Source organism: Mustela erminea, chromosome 13 (assembly GCF_009829155.1).
Source record: "Mustela erminea isolate mMusErm1 chromosome 13, mMusErm1.Pri, whole genome shotgun sequence".
Lineage (NCBI taxonomy): Eukaryota > Metazoa > Chordata > Mammalia > Carnivora > Mustelidae > Mustela > Mustela erminea.
The window spans coordinates 57,970,776-57,985,152 of record NC_045626.1 but is presented as its reverse complement, the minus strand read 5'-3'; the positions used below and the strand labels follow the sequence as shown (position 1 = coordinate 57,985,152).

The 14,377-nt window shown below is 37.7% G+C and overlaps 1 protein-coding gene across 2 annotated transcripts in view; it reads right to left on the bottom strand.

The window, feature by feature from the left end:
* The window catches only part of TWSG1 (twisted gastrulation BMP signaling modulator 1), a 65,944-nt gene that overhangs the window by 5,746 nt on the left and 45,821 nt on the right, over nt 1-14,377 (bottom strand). For both annotated transcript variants that reach the window (XM_032309833.1, XM_032309834.1), the window contains exon 4: nt 156-422. In XM_032309833.1, coding sequence (XP_032165724.1) covers nt 156-422 — 267 coding nt within the window. The remainder of the gene's footprint in view (nt 1-155; nt 423-14,377) is intronic.

Genomic DNA, 14,377 nt, shown 5'->3' with positions numbered 1-14,377 from the left:
TCCTTATCTACTTAAGGACTGGGGTTATTAAAGTCCAAAATTCATTTAAGACTAGACAAACTCAAAGCCAAAAACTGCTCTAAACGGTAATATAAGTTTCACAGACCACACAGAAAACGATGGGGCAAGATGGGAAGTCAACTGTGGGTAGTTACCTTTGTCACTGGAATAAGGTGCATGAACATTATTGCTAGGAACAGACACATTTTGATGGTGTGGCTGGTTCACAGTTTCTAAAAATGAAACCAGATTCTCATGATGTGAGAGTTCTTCTGCAACAGGGAAGGAAACAATGTTCCAGTTCAACTGTGTGTCTCCTTCTGTGAGTGCCCGGAAGAGAGAAGGGATTGGCTCATGAAGCTCTTCTACAGTGCTCTTTGAGGTTGGAGGTGTGTCACTGTAGTTTCGAGGATTGCACATACCTAGGTGAGGAGAAACAAAGAAAATAAAAGTTAATTTTTCTCACTGATTGGAATATCATGCAATATTTTTAGTTAATGCCTTACAATCAAAGCTCTAACATATTAAAATTAACTTGTTTCTAACATTATATATAGCTATTTTCCTAACTTTTTTTGGCCGAGGGCCCTTAGAAGTGATGATGACCCTGAAGCATAGAGCACGTCAAGTGCCCAGAGGTTGCTTTCTAAATACCTATCCTAAGAGGAACCAGATCTGGAGAAAAGACTGATTCCGGGGCTGGGCCAGGGAAAGTACAAAATGACCCTGGGATACTGTCCATGTCTAAAAATAAGGAAATGCTCAGTGAATGATGGGATGTATCAAAAAAACATAGGAAGCAACCGGAAGGGGCTCCCACTGGCCAAATAGACAACTTTAATGTCAAAATAAACAATGATAACAATGGATCACCCCCATAAATAAAATAGGAATAAAATAGGAGTTCAACAGTTATGTTATTTTAAAATATATAAATAAATAAATGAAGAAAAAGCTCCTCCTTTTAATAGAGGGACCAACTGGTAAATGTAGAAGGTATGAAGGGAATAGAAAATCACCACCTGACAACTATCACAGAGGTGTTTCATTCAGATGGGAGCTGTCAATGGATGCCAAAGCTGGTGGGTGGAGGTAAGATGAGGAACATATTAAAGTACTCTTAGAAAACTCTCTACAGAATACTGACCAATTACGAAAGGGTTAATGGTGACTTTAATGTAGAAAATCTGACAGATGTCAATGTGATCAGGAAATCAAGGTTAACATGACCAGTGATGTGTATCACTTCACATAATGCATAACTTCATTTCAGTGCTATTGTTGCCAAGAATGTCTGACCTTAAGTATGGTTATCAGTCATCATCAGGTGGATCAAGGTTTAGGGTCATCCTACATGATGTAAAGTCTATACTCACTGAAACTGTCAAGGGAAAGACCTCAGTACTGTTATAAAGTGAATGAGTCTGAACAGACATGACAACTAAATGCATCACATATTATGGACAGGAGCCTGGATCAGAAAAGATATCACAAGAGATACTGCTGAGACAGTTGGTGAAATATGAATGAGGTCTGTGAACTGGGTGGCAGTATTGTGACAATGCTGGCTTCCGTATTTGGAGGGTGTATGCCAGTTATGTAAGAGAATGTTCTCATTGGAAAATACAGACTGGAACATTTAGGAGTGATGGGCTATTATGTATAAAGCTTGATTTCTAAAGGTTCAAAAAAGGATGAATGATCACACATGTTTGGGAGGTGTGTGTGTGTGTGGAGGGAGAGGAAGGAGTAATGAACAACAGAACAAATTCGATAAAATGTTAATAACTGGAGAATCTGGGTGAAGGGATACAGGAGTCTTCCCCCTTCTGGCAGATCTTCTCTACATTTTGAAAGTTATTTCAAAATGAATTATTTTTAAAAATAATCTTAAAGAGGGAAAATGGCAGGGACGCCTGGGTGGCTCAGTTGGTTGGACGACTGCCTTTGGCTCGGGTCATGATCCCAGGATCGAGTCCTGCATCGGGCTCCCAGCTCCACGGGGAGTTTGCTTCGCTCTCTGACCTTCTCCTCGCTCGTGCTCTCTCTCACTGTCTCTCTCTCAAATAAATAAATAAATAAATAAAATCTTTAAAAAAAAGAAAAAGAGGGAAAATGGCAAAGAGAATTAGAGATAGTGAGAACAGAAAACTCTTTTGAGGTGTTTTGCTGTAAAGGGGAGAGCTGAGAAAATAATCAGCCCCAATCTTTGGGCTATTCCAGCTGATGTGTGGAGCAGAAAGGAGCTACCCAGAATACAGGTTCATGAGCTGATTAAATTATTATTGTTTTAAGCCACTGTGTTTTGGGGTACATTCTTTAGCAGCAATAATAACAGGACAAGAGTCCTCTGGATTTTCTTTTGTGGATATGATACTTTTAAAAATTTAATTATACTTCATTTTGGTTTAGTATTTACTAGGCCTAATATGGAGTTTATCTTTTTCCTCAAACTAAAATACTGAAAAGTTAAACCAGATTTATAAATTCTGACATTTTATAAATTTAGGCAAAAGGAAAAATCATCTCATGTTTTCCACATGACCTTTATTAGTATAAGGAATGTGGCAAGATATGAGGATAAGTTTGTACATACTTTTCATAAAATCTTTCATTATGTATGAACTTTCACTTTGACTATGAAACAGAATCATGGAATAAAGGGTCAAATTGGACTCCTTTATTCATAAAAGAGGAAATAGGCCCAAATAAATTAAATGATTTGTCCACTGTTACATAATCTAGGATTAGAGCCAAGCTTATGATTCACTCTGATTTCATATCCACTGCTCATTTTAATAGCCATATTCTATAAGTAATCATTAGGTGGCACTGAAAAGTCAGTAACACTTAGAATACAGGAATTATACAAATACACGTAATATATTCTTGTGCTAGACTTTATAATGAATGAAAATTAGTAACCTGAGATGAAAAAGCAAACAACAGAGTTCAACAGAAGAGCTAACATAACATCTACTGAAACTTCAAAGAAACTTCACGGCTCATTACCAGAGATTAAATTACATTAAAAACAAGTTTTGCGGGGGGAGTTTTGTGCAGTTAACTTGGACCAAAGACCCAAGTTATTATTGTAACTTAAATTTAAATCTGAATACCCTGAATTAAAATGAAGTAAATGCTTGCTAGGTAATATTTTTCCATGGTATTGTTTTAAAGTTTTCATATATCTTTCTCTTTTTCAACTAGGATTGCATTCAGAGAGATCATCATTAGAGACTCTTGGGCAACGTGGATTTTGACCCTCCATCTCTTGCCTGAAGCACTCTTCAAATTCTGCATTCTTCCAAGCATGGTGAGTTACGAAATGGGATCTTCCAATGATACATGGGATTTCTCCCACTCAGAAAAAGCAACATTCTGTAATTTCCATAAATTCTTCATTTGTCTATATTCATTATGTACAATGGATCAGTTTCTGAGTAGAGAGTTACTAACTACTCAGACTTTAAAACAATTAGTTAAACTTCTTTGGGAAGCATCTGTCATCCTCTCGAAGTTCACCATTGTCAGCTTTTCTTTAGTTGACTAGGGAGGTTATTTTTGGAGCTCTCATTTCTTTCCAGGATCATTTTCTTAGGCAGTTTGCTACTTTGCGCCATGCTGTCACTACACTGAAATTTAAAAATTAATTATACTAAAATGTTAAAGACACTGGCTCCACACATGACAGAGGGGCCCCAAAGCAGGAAACCAATGGCAAGAACTCAAAGACAAGCATTTGAAATCCTTGAAGTGCACAGAACTTGTTTTTCTGATGTGTGCTTAATTCTTTCATATATCTGACCTGTTGTCATCATACATTTGAAAACTAAGGTTACATTAAAGTAGACTTTACTTGTTGAAACCACATTTTAGGGTAGAAATTAAGACTAAGGGGAGAAAAGGTATTACTTTCCTTAGTGAATGTGCATGGTTAAACAGCAACAAAGAGTCCAGAAAAATGTACAATCAAAAGAAAAATTCCTTTCCGTTCCTTCCACCCTCAACTCCACTCTCCAGACACAGCCACTTTAAAAGTCTTTCTCGGGCGCCTGGGTGGCTCAGTGGGTTAAGCCGCTGCCTTCGGCTCAGGTCATGATCTCAGGGTCCTGGGATCGAGTCCCGCATCGGGCTCCCTGCTCAGCAGGGAGCCTGCTTCCTCTTCTCTCTCTGCCTGCCTCTCTGCCTACTTGTGATCTCTCTCTGTCAAATTAAAAAAAAAAACAAAAAACAGGGGCACCTGGGTGGCTCAGTGGGTTAAGCAGCTGACTTCGGCTCAGGTCATGATCTCAGGGTCCTGGGATCGAGCCCCGCATCGGGCTCTTTGCTCAGCAGGGAGCCTGCTTCCCTCTCTCTCTCTCTGCCTGCCTCTCTGCCTACTTGTGATCTCTGTCAAATAAATAAATAAAATCTTTAAAAAAAAAAAAAAAAAACACCAAAAAACCTCTTTCTTAAGTTTCTCTGGTGGTTACCTCCATGAGAATTTAAATAAAAATGATGAATTTACCAAAAGCAACAAAAACATCTTTAGATCTTATCTATCAATCCTCTTACATGAGAGATGAGGATTAAAGTTCATTTACACTAACCCTCTCCCAATATTTCTAATAATTGTATTATTCTAATACCATAATTTATTTCCTTTGTGATCTTAAATGTACTTAAACTTCTGATTTTTATTCCACATTTCTTAATTCCCTCATTTGCAGATAAGGATGCAGGTGCCTTTCCCACTTTCCCCACCCAACTTCTCCTAACTCATGTTGACAAACTTAATAACTATGTTCTGTTGCCTAAGTACAATGAAAACATCTCGTCTTACCATACACTGATTCTAAAAGTTGAAAACCAGGAAACAGCAGTTTACCTTAACATGTCCCCATGAATACTGTTCACTGAAAAACAGTATGATAGAATTTCCTTGCCCAATGCCATATTAGCAGAGGAAAATATTTCTAATTTTAAGATAAAATGAACTTTTCCATAAACTTCATAAAATATTGAAAATCACCTATTTCATACAGCATTACCTATTAGGTCTTCTTGCCAAAAAATATAAAACCTGAATCCAATCAAACTTTAACAACTAGCTTCAAATTACTAGAAATACAGAAAGACAGAGGAACAAGTTAAACGACAAGTCAAATCCTGAATGTGGGATATTCTACAGGCAAACTGTTTCTTCAGTATGTCAAATGGCATGAGAAAAACACACACACACACACACACACTACCAGATACCATGCAAGGACCTTGTTTGGATCAATTTGAACATATCAACTATACAAATACATTTTTGAGACAAATTGAGAAACCTGATTATGAACTGGAATGTCAGATTGTACCAAGAAATTATTGTTAATTTTGTAGGTTTCCTAATGGGATTATTATTTAAAAAGTAAATGTCTTTATTTTCTTTTAGAGATTAAAACTGAAGGATGCAGGGGTAAATATTATTTATTGTCTATAATTTGCTTTTAAATATTTCTAAGCCAAGTCAGAAAAAAGTGGGAGAAAGGATAGATGAAACAATTGTGGCATTTGTTTAAAAAGATTTTTATTCATTGATTTGACAGACAGAGATCAAAAGTAGGCAGAGAGGCAGGCAGAGAGAGAGGAAGGGAAGCAGGTTCCCCACTGAGCAGAGAGCATGATGTGGGACTCGATCCCAGGACCCTCGGACCATGACCCCAGCCACCCAGGCACCCCATATTTTCTATAACTGTTGAATCCAGTGATGGGTATATAAGAATTCACCATGCTATTCTGTTTCTCTTTATAAGTGAACACTTCCATAACAGCAAACCAACTGCCATATTTAATTCCTAGGACTAATTTTCTTATTGAATTTTTATATTTTCTTGCTATTCCTACGCTTGGAATTTTCTTGGAGAGAGAGAGAGTGTGTGTGTGTGTATACCACAAATAACAAGCTTATAAGAAATCTTGAAAAATTATTCTGCTGATACCCTATGGAACTCATTTTCTTCTTCGAGAGATACTTCTCAGGGCCCTCACTTACTGCCAGGCAGGCTAGCATCTTCTTAAGTCTCTGTATTATTTATGTTTTTAATTAATTGTTTAAATTAATTTTTGATTAATTTTAACTTAATTTCACGATGTTTCAGCTTCTGGCTGGGGAGACACTGCTTCCTGGAGTGGTTAATTCCTGGAACCAGCAAAGGGCTCAGCCAGCAGTAGGCCTAGTATATGCAAACTGACCAGTCCTGGGCCACACTTCCTCCACCAGCCCAAGCAACCCAGGAGGCCTGTGCTTTTAACCACGCCAGGCTTGCCAGGCCCAGAATGAAGCAACTGGAGACCACCTGCAGAGCCGGGAGGCCCGTGGAATGATTCAAACTAGCCACACCGAAACTGCTTGCTCTGTCCTGCTTTGATCTTCCTGTAGAAGCCCACTGAAGATTCTGGCCCAGATTTTCCTCTTGCTCCTGTCTTTTTGCCATTTGACCAAAACCTGGTGCTTCTTCATGATCCTGCCAGCAGGCAGTGACTGGCTCCCTTTCTGAGACCTGTGATTTATAATAAACTTTGTTCCTTGAGGCTTTCTTGTGCCTCCTCTGAGGCCACACCTGACTGATCACAGAACGGTCTTCAATGTAGTTATCAGCTTACAACTGTCCTTAAATCAACTTCTGGCTAAAGCTATTTCACTCAACCCATATTCTCTTTCTTGGTCTTCTGTCTTATTTTGCTTGATATCGTATCAAATCTGGTGTGTGAGAAGTAACTTTGAGTTTTTGCTGTTGAAAAATGTTTTTAATTTTACATTCATAGTCTTGATCAATAATTTGTCAGTTCAAAGTAATTTTCCAACTGTGCACTTGAGGCACTGGTCCAGGGACAGTGATGAGAAGTCTGATGGCAGTGTGACTCTTCTTTTTTTAACTCAGGTTTTTTTTTCATGATTTATTTTATTTTACTTTTTTTTAAAAGATTTTATTTATTTATTAGACAGAGAGAGAGAGATCACAAGTAGTAGGTAGAGAGGCAGGCAGAGAGAGAGGGGGAAGCAGGCCCCCTGCTGAGCTGAGAGCCCAATGCAGGGCTCAATCCCAGGACCCTGAGATCATGATCTGAGCCGAAGGCGGAGGCTTAACCCACTGACCACCCAGGCACCCCAATTTATTTTATTTTTTTTAAGTATGCTCCATACCCAATGTGGGGCTTGAACTCATGATCCTGAGATCAAAAGTCATATGCTCTACTGACTGAGCCAGCCACGTGCCCTGACAGTGTAATTCTTATTTCTTGTACATAAATTCTAGTTATTTCTGAGATCTTTCAGAGTATTATGACTTGGAAGTAGTAAAATTGTTGAGGCTGTGTCTAGATGTAGGTCTTTTTTATTAATCTTGCTCGCATTCTGTAGATTCTTCAGCCTAAGGATACATGTTTTTTTTTTCTTCTCAGCTTTGGAAAGTTTTCTTCTATTATTACTTTGACAAGTTCCTCCCTCCTATTTTTTATTCTTTCCTGGAGTATCTATTTTTCCTGTTATATTTTCTTTTTCCTTTTTAGAAAAAAAAAATATATATTTTTTAACTCCCTCTCTTCGCAGATGACATGATTCTTTATATGGAAAACCCAAAAGACTCCACCCCCAAACTACTAGAACTCATACAGCAATTCAGCAACGTGGCAGGATACAAAGTCAATGTGCAGAAATCAGTAGCTTTCTTATACACTAACAATGAAAATACAGAAAGGGAAATTAGAGAATAGATTCCATTTACTATAGCACCAAGAACCATAAGATACCTGGGAATAAACCTAACCAAAGAGGTAAAGGATCTGTACTCGAGGAACTACAGAACACTCATGAAAGAAATTGAAGAAGACACAAAAAGATGGAAAACCATTCTATGCTCTTGGATCGGAAGAATAAACATTGTTAAAATGTCTATACTGCCTAGAGCAATCTATACTTTTAATGCCATTCCGATCAAAATTCCACCGGTATTCTTCAAAGAGCTGGAGCAAATAATCCTAAAATTTGTATGGAATCAGAAGAGACCCCGAATCGCTAAGGAAATGTTGAAAAACAAAAATGAAGATAGAAAAATATTTTATTTGAGAGAATGAGTGAGAGAGAGAACACAAGCAGAGGGAACAGCAGAGACAGAGGGAGAAGCAGGCTCCCCACAAAACAGGAAGCCTGATGTGGGGTTCAATCCCAGGATCCCAGGATCAGGATGTGAGCCAAAGGCAGATGCTTAACCAGCCAAGCTACCCAGGCGCTTCTCCTGTCATTTTCTGTCAATTTGCTCTATATTTCTATGACATTCCAGTATTGTTTTCAACCTCTCTTAACTGAAAACTTCTCTAAACAAATTTTTATTTATTTATTGTTAAAGATTCTATTTATTTGAGAGAGAAAGAGAGAGTGAGAGGGAGCATGAGATGGGGGAGGGTCAGAGGGAGAAGCAGGCTCCCTACAGAGCAGGAAGCCTGATGCGGGACTGATCCCAGAACTCCAGAATCATGACCTGACTGGAAGGCAGCTGCTGCCTAACCAACTGAACCACCCAGGCACCCTCTAATCAATTTCTAAATTTGCAAATGCTTTCTTGCTCTTGATAATTCAGATATATTTTCTCAAATTCTTCTAAAATATAGCCATTACAACACACCAGTGCTTCTAGTCCTTTCTGGTAACTCCTTCAATTTCTCTAGAGAGAATTCTCCAATTTTTTTTTTTAATCTAGGTTATTTGGAACTTCAGAATGAGAGAGGGGGCAGGGTATCAAATCATACAGCTGTTCTTGAGACAGGAAATTACCACTTGTCCAGTTTTGGTGTAGAATCAAAGAAGAATATACACAATTATCTAGAAAAGCTATTTTTTAAAAAGATTTTATTTATTTATTTGACAGAGAGAGAGATTACAAATAGGCACAGAGCACAGAGGCAGGCAGAGAGCGAGGGGAAGCAGGCTCCCCGCTGAGCAGAGAGTCCGACGTGGGGCTCGATCCCAGGACCCTGAGATCATGACTTGAGCCGAAGGTGGAGGCTTAACCCACTGAGCCACCCAGGTGCCCCTGGAAAAGCTATTAAGCTACTTTTTTTCTACCAATTCATAGTTGTGTGAGGTTGGATTTTCTTTATAATTTCAACCAGAGCAAGAGATGACTAAAGATTAAATTTTTCATTAACTATTGGGACTTCATCAAGATCAAAAGCTTTTGCACAGCCAAGGAAACAGTTAACAAAACCAAAATACAACTGACAGAATGGGAGAAGATATTTGCAAACGACATATCAAATAAAGGGCTAATATCCAAAATCTACAAAGAGCTTATCAAACTCAACATCCAAAGAACAAATAATCCAATCAAGAAATGGGCAGAGGACATGAACAGACATTTCTGCAAAGAAGACATCCAGATGGCCAACAGACACATGAAAATATGCTCCACATCACTCAGCATCAGGGAAATAGAAATCAAAACCACAATGAGATACCAACTCACACCAGTTAGAATGGCTAAAATTAACAAGTCAGGAAATGAAAGATGCTGGCAAGGATGTGGAGAAAGGGGAATCCTCCTACACTGTTGGTGGGAATGCAAGCTGGTGCTGCCACTCTGGAAAACAGCATGGCGATTCCTCAAAAAGTTGAAAATAGAGCTACCTTATGATGCAGCAATTGCACTATGGGGTATTTACCCTAAAGATCCGAAGGGGCACATGTACCCAAACGTTTATAGCAGCAATGTCCACAATAGCCAAACTATGGAAAGAACCTAGATGTCCATCAACAGATGAATGGATAAAGAAACTGTGGTATATATATATACAATGGAATACTATGCAGCCATCAAAAGAAATGAAATCTTGCCATTTGTGACAACGTGGATGGAACTAGAGGGTATTATGTTTAGCGAAAAAAGTCAATCGGAGAAAGACAGCTAACATATGATCTCCTTGATATAAGGAAGTGGAGATGCAACGTGGGGGGTTTAGGGGGTAGGAAAAGAATAAATGAAACAAGATGGGATTGGGAGGGAGACAAACCATAAGGGACTCTTAATCTCACAAAACAAACTGAGGGTGGCCGGGGAAAGAGGGGGTAGGGAGGGGGTGTGGGGTTATGGACATTGGGGAGGGTATGTGCTATGGTGAGTGCTGTGAAGTGTGTAAACCTAGAGATTCATAGACCTGTACCCCTGGGGCTAATAATACATTATATGTTTATTACAAAATTTTAAAAATTTAAAAAAAGGAATAAAAAAATTAAGTATCCCTCAGCTTAGGTTTCTGCTGTAATTAGCTTCTGGTTTTCATCCTCTGAGTCATATTTTTTCTTTTGTTTCAGAGTGTTTCATTTGGGGAGTGTCTTTTCTGTATTGAAAGCTATCTGAAATATGTTTTTAAAGTAAGCAGGGTATTAACAATAAAAAATGAAATTAAAAAAAGATTGAATTTTTCAGAGTATAAAGGAGTTCTGAGATTAAAAAAAAAGTTTGGGAACTGCTGCGTTAGAAGAACAGATGGAAAGAGACTGTGGCAATTGCAGCTAGATCTCTAAGGCAGAATGTGCCCTACCGTTATCCAGAAAGAGCAATGGGATTCAGAGCATATGACCAAATAGACCTCATTTTGAGAGGGAAATAAGAATGGTTGGAAGTTCTCATCTCTTAGTTTCCTCAGCATGAATACAGAAAGTAAATGAGAATCCCCATGGGTAGGTATAGTTTTAAAAAGAACCAATACTTAGTTAATACTATAATTATCTTTTCCTGCAAACAAACTCCTATTGTTTTCAAAACTACAGATTATTAAAAAAAAAAAAGGAAACAATTTATCTGATGATATGCAGAAGATATAGTGATACAAAAAACAACATTGGTGAGATAAGTAATGACTGAAACTGAGAAATGGGGACATGCCATTGTCTAGAGAAGCTTTCCTTAATCTTTTAAAACCCATGCCCTGTTTTCATAAACATAAAAATCCCACCACCATCTGTCCTCTCAGGAGTTGTCATAGCAATACAATGCTCTCAAGGCAGACTCAATGCACAATGCCAAGTACAGTAGTGCAGAGACAGTTTTAAAAAGGGCTTTAACAATAGAGTCTAGTTCTTAGATGGATGGTCTGGCTAAATCCAAGAGAAAATTCAGAGTTCACAGAATACAGCTTTGTGCCCAAGCCCAATTATTTTTATAGAGATCATAAAAAATTAGTAGTTGTAAATAACTATTAAATCCAATATCGTTTACTAACTTAAGAGTGATAATTGTAATAGCTACAAATGAAAGCTACTGTGTTATACGATTTTAGAATGATACTATCTTTGCCTTCATCTTTACAAGAAGCTGAGTAACATATAATGTGTAACATACAAAAAGCCATATAATGTATTAGGTGACAGAGCATGGACCTGAAAGCCAGATACTGCTACACTGACATTTTAAAGAATTAAAAAGTGCTTCACTAGACAAAATTCTTTAGGAAGTCATCTAGTAGATATGGAATGCCCGGCCTAAGAATCAAGACATCTTGAACTAAAGAAGCATCAAGTTACAAATGTCTATAATTAATCCATTCAATAGCAGAATCTCATCTGATCTTCCCAAATTTTACAGTATAAACAAAACTACTATCCTTTGTTTAATGAATGGATTAACATTTTAAACTTAATTTTTTTGTTTTGACAATGGTAAATCACTACTGAAAGATATTAAACACATATAGACATTAAATAGTAAGCAACACCATGCTTATGGGTAGAAGAATTCAATACTAAAACTGTATCAGCACTCCAAAAATGTATCTATAAATTAAGTGTACTTCCAACATAAAAATCCTAAGAAAGTTTCTTTTAAATAAGTCTCTTTGACAATTGGATACATGGATAAAATTTCTGTTATATAGGATTATATTGTCCATGCTATTTTATTTATTAATTATTTTTATTTATTATTTTATTATTATTAATTTATTTATTTTTATTTATTTATTTTAAAAGTTTATTTCCTCTAAACCTTTTTTTCCTCTATAACCTATTTTTGAAAAAGATCTTATTTGTTTGACAAAGAGGAGACAATGCATGCTAAAGAGTGTCAGCAGGGGGAGCAGCAGAGGGAGACAGAGAAGCAAGCTCCCTGCTGAGCAGGGAACCCAAGACAGGCCTTGATCCCAGTACCCTGACATCATAACCCGAGCCAAAGGCAGATGCTTAACTGACTGAGTCGCCAGTCGCCCCTATAACCTACTTTAAAAAAAAAGAAAAGAAAAGAAAAAGTATTTTATTTATTTATTTATTTGTTTGAGAGAGAGAGAGAATATGAGCCGGGAGGGGAAGAGGAGCAGAGGGAGAGGGAGAGAAGTTCAAGCAGACTCCCCACTAAGTGCAGAGCCTGGAGCAGGGCTCCATCCCAAGACCCTGAGAAAAGGACCTGAGGTAAAATCAAGAGTCAGATGTTTAAGCAACTTAGCCAGTCAGGTACCTCTCTCTACAGCTTATTTCTTAAGACTTTTTTTTTTTTTTTTTAAGATTTTATTTATTTCTTTGACAGAGACAGATCACAAGCAGGCAGAGAGGCAGGCAGAGAGAGGAGGAAGCAGGCTCCCTGCTGAGCAGAGAGCCCGACATGGGACTCGATCCCAGGATGAAGGCAGAGGCTTAACATCTTATATAATATGGTACATTTCTTATAATTAAGGGACTCATATTGATACATATTATTAAATAATATACATACGTAACTCAGATTTCTATAGTATTTACCTAATATCCTTGTCCTGTTCCAAGATCCCATTTAGGATGCCACACTAAATTTAGCCATCATATCTCTTTAGGCTTTTCATGGCTGTGGCAGTTTTTCAGTTTTCCTAGTTTTTGATGGCTTTGACAGTTTTGAGTAGTACTAGTCAGGTATTTCATAGGATGCACTGCTTTTAGAATATGTGTGATGTTTTTCTCACAATAAGATTCAGGTTATAGGTTACTGGGAGGAAGATCATAGAGATAAAGTGCTATTTTCATCAAATCGGATCAAAGGTACACACTGCCAGCAAGACTTATGACTGCTTATATTGACCTTAATCATCTGGCTGAAATAGTGTATGTCAGATTTCTCCACTGCAAAGTCACTCTCTTCCCACCTTCCCAGAGGGAAGTCACTATGAGTAGCCCACACCCTCGCCTGGTGCAGTTATGCTCCCCCTCCTTGAGGGCAGAATATCTACATAGTTTATTTGAATTCTGTCTTCGTGATCTGTCTCTTTTCTTCTACTAGTTAACTTACTGAATCAATTATTTATATCAATATAGATTCGTGAATATCTATTTTATACTCTTGGTTATAATCCATTACTACTTTATTCTGTTGGTTGTTTTTTCCAGCTTTTGCCACCAGGAGCTCTTTCAGTTGTTTCTGTGTAAAGCTGACACACACACACCAATATGAGTTTGTTGCTGTTGTTGTTTTTAGCACTTCCTTACCTTTTGGCACTTTAACATGTTCCGGGTTTATCTTCTGTATTTCCTGCCTCAGTGTTAGAACCAGCTGTTCTTCTAAGAAGCCTGGCTCCTTTTATTAGAGAATGATGTGAGAAAGATCACATCAGATCACAAGATCTGAGTGCAAAGTGTGCTCATAGTACTGGGGCAAGATCCCCTTTTAAAATGTCTTTTTAAAAGGCAGGAGATATATAGGACATATACAATAAACAAACTCAAAGTTCTTTCTTGGATATAGAAGAGGAACTAATGTACATGAGTAATTTTAAAAAATCCTTTCAATTCAGGACCCTTGTTTTGGCTGGGGCTCACATACAAATATAAAAGCAAAATAACTTCATAATGCAATTCCCGAAACTATTTTTTTTGTAAAGGTTTTATTTACTTATTTGACAGAGAAAGAGAGAGAGAGAGAGCACATGCACACAAACAGGGGGAGCTGCAGATAGAGAGGGAGAAGCGGACTCCCCATAGAGCAGGGAGCCTAGTGGGGGGCTCTATCCCAGAACCCTGGGATCACAACCTGAGCCACCCAGGTACCCCCCAAAACTATTTTTATGACAACCTAAGGGACTTGTAAATAACAAGCAATTTACTTTAAGAAACGTGGGGTCAATTATCATTTCTAAGAATAAGATCCAATGGGTATCACAAAAGAGAATTTTTTTAAAAAAAGGTTAATTTGGAATAAAGGTATAGCTATTCGGTTTCTCAAAGATATACCTGAGTTAAGTGAGGAGTATTCCTTTTTGGAAAAAAAAATCACCTTAATTAAAAAACAATTGCCTAACAGAGCTTTTTGTGGAAAAACAACAACAACAACAACAACAGTTCTGGGAATTGCAAATTGTTTTGGTAACTGAAATTGCTCCTGAATGGGATGCC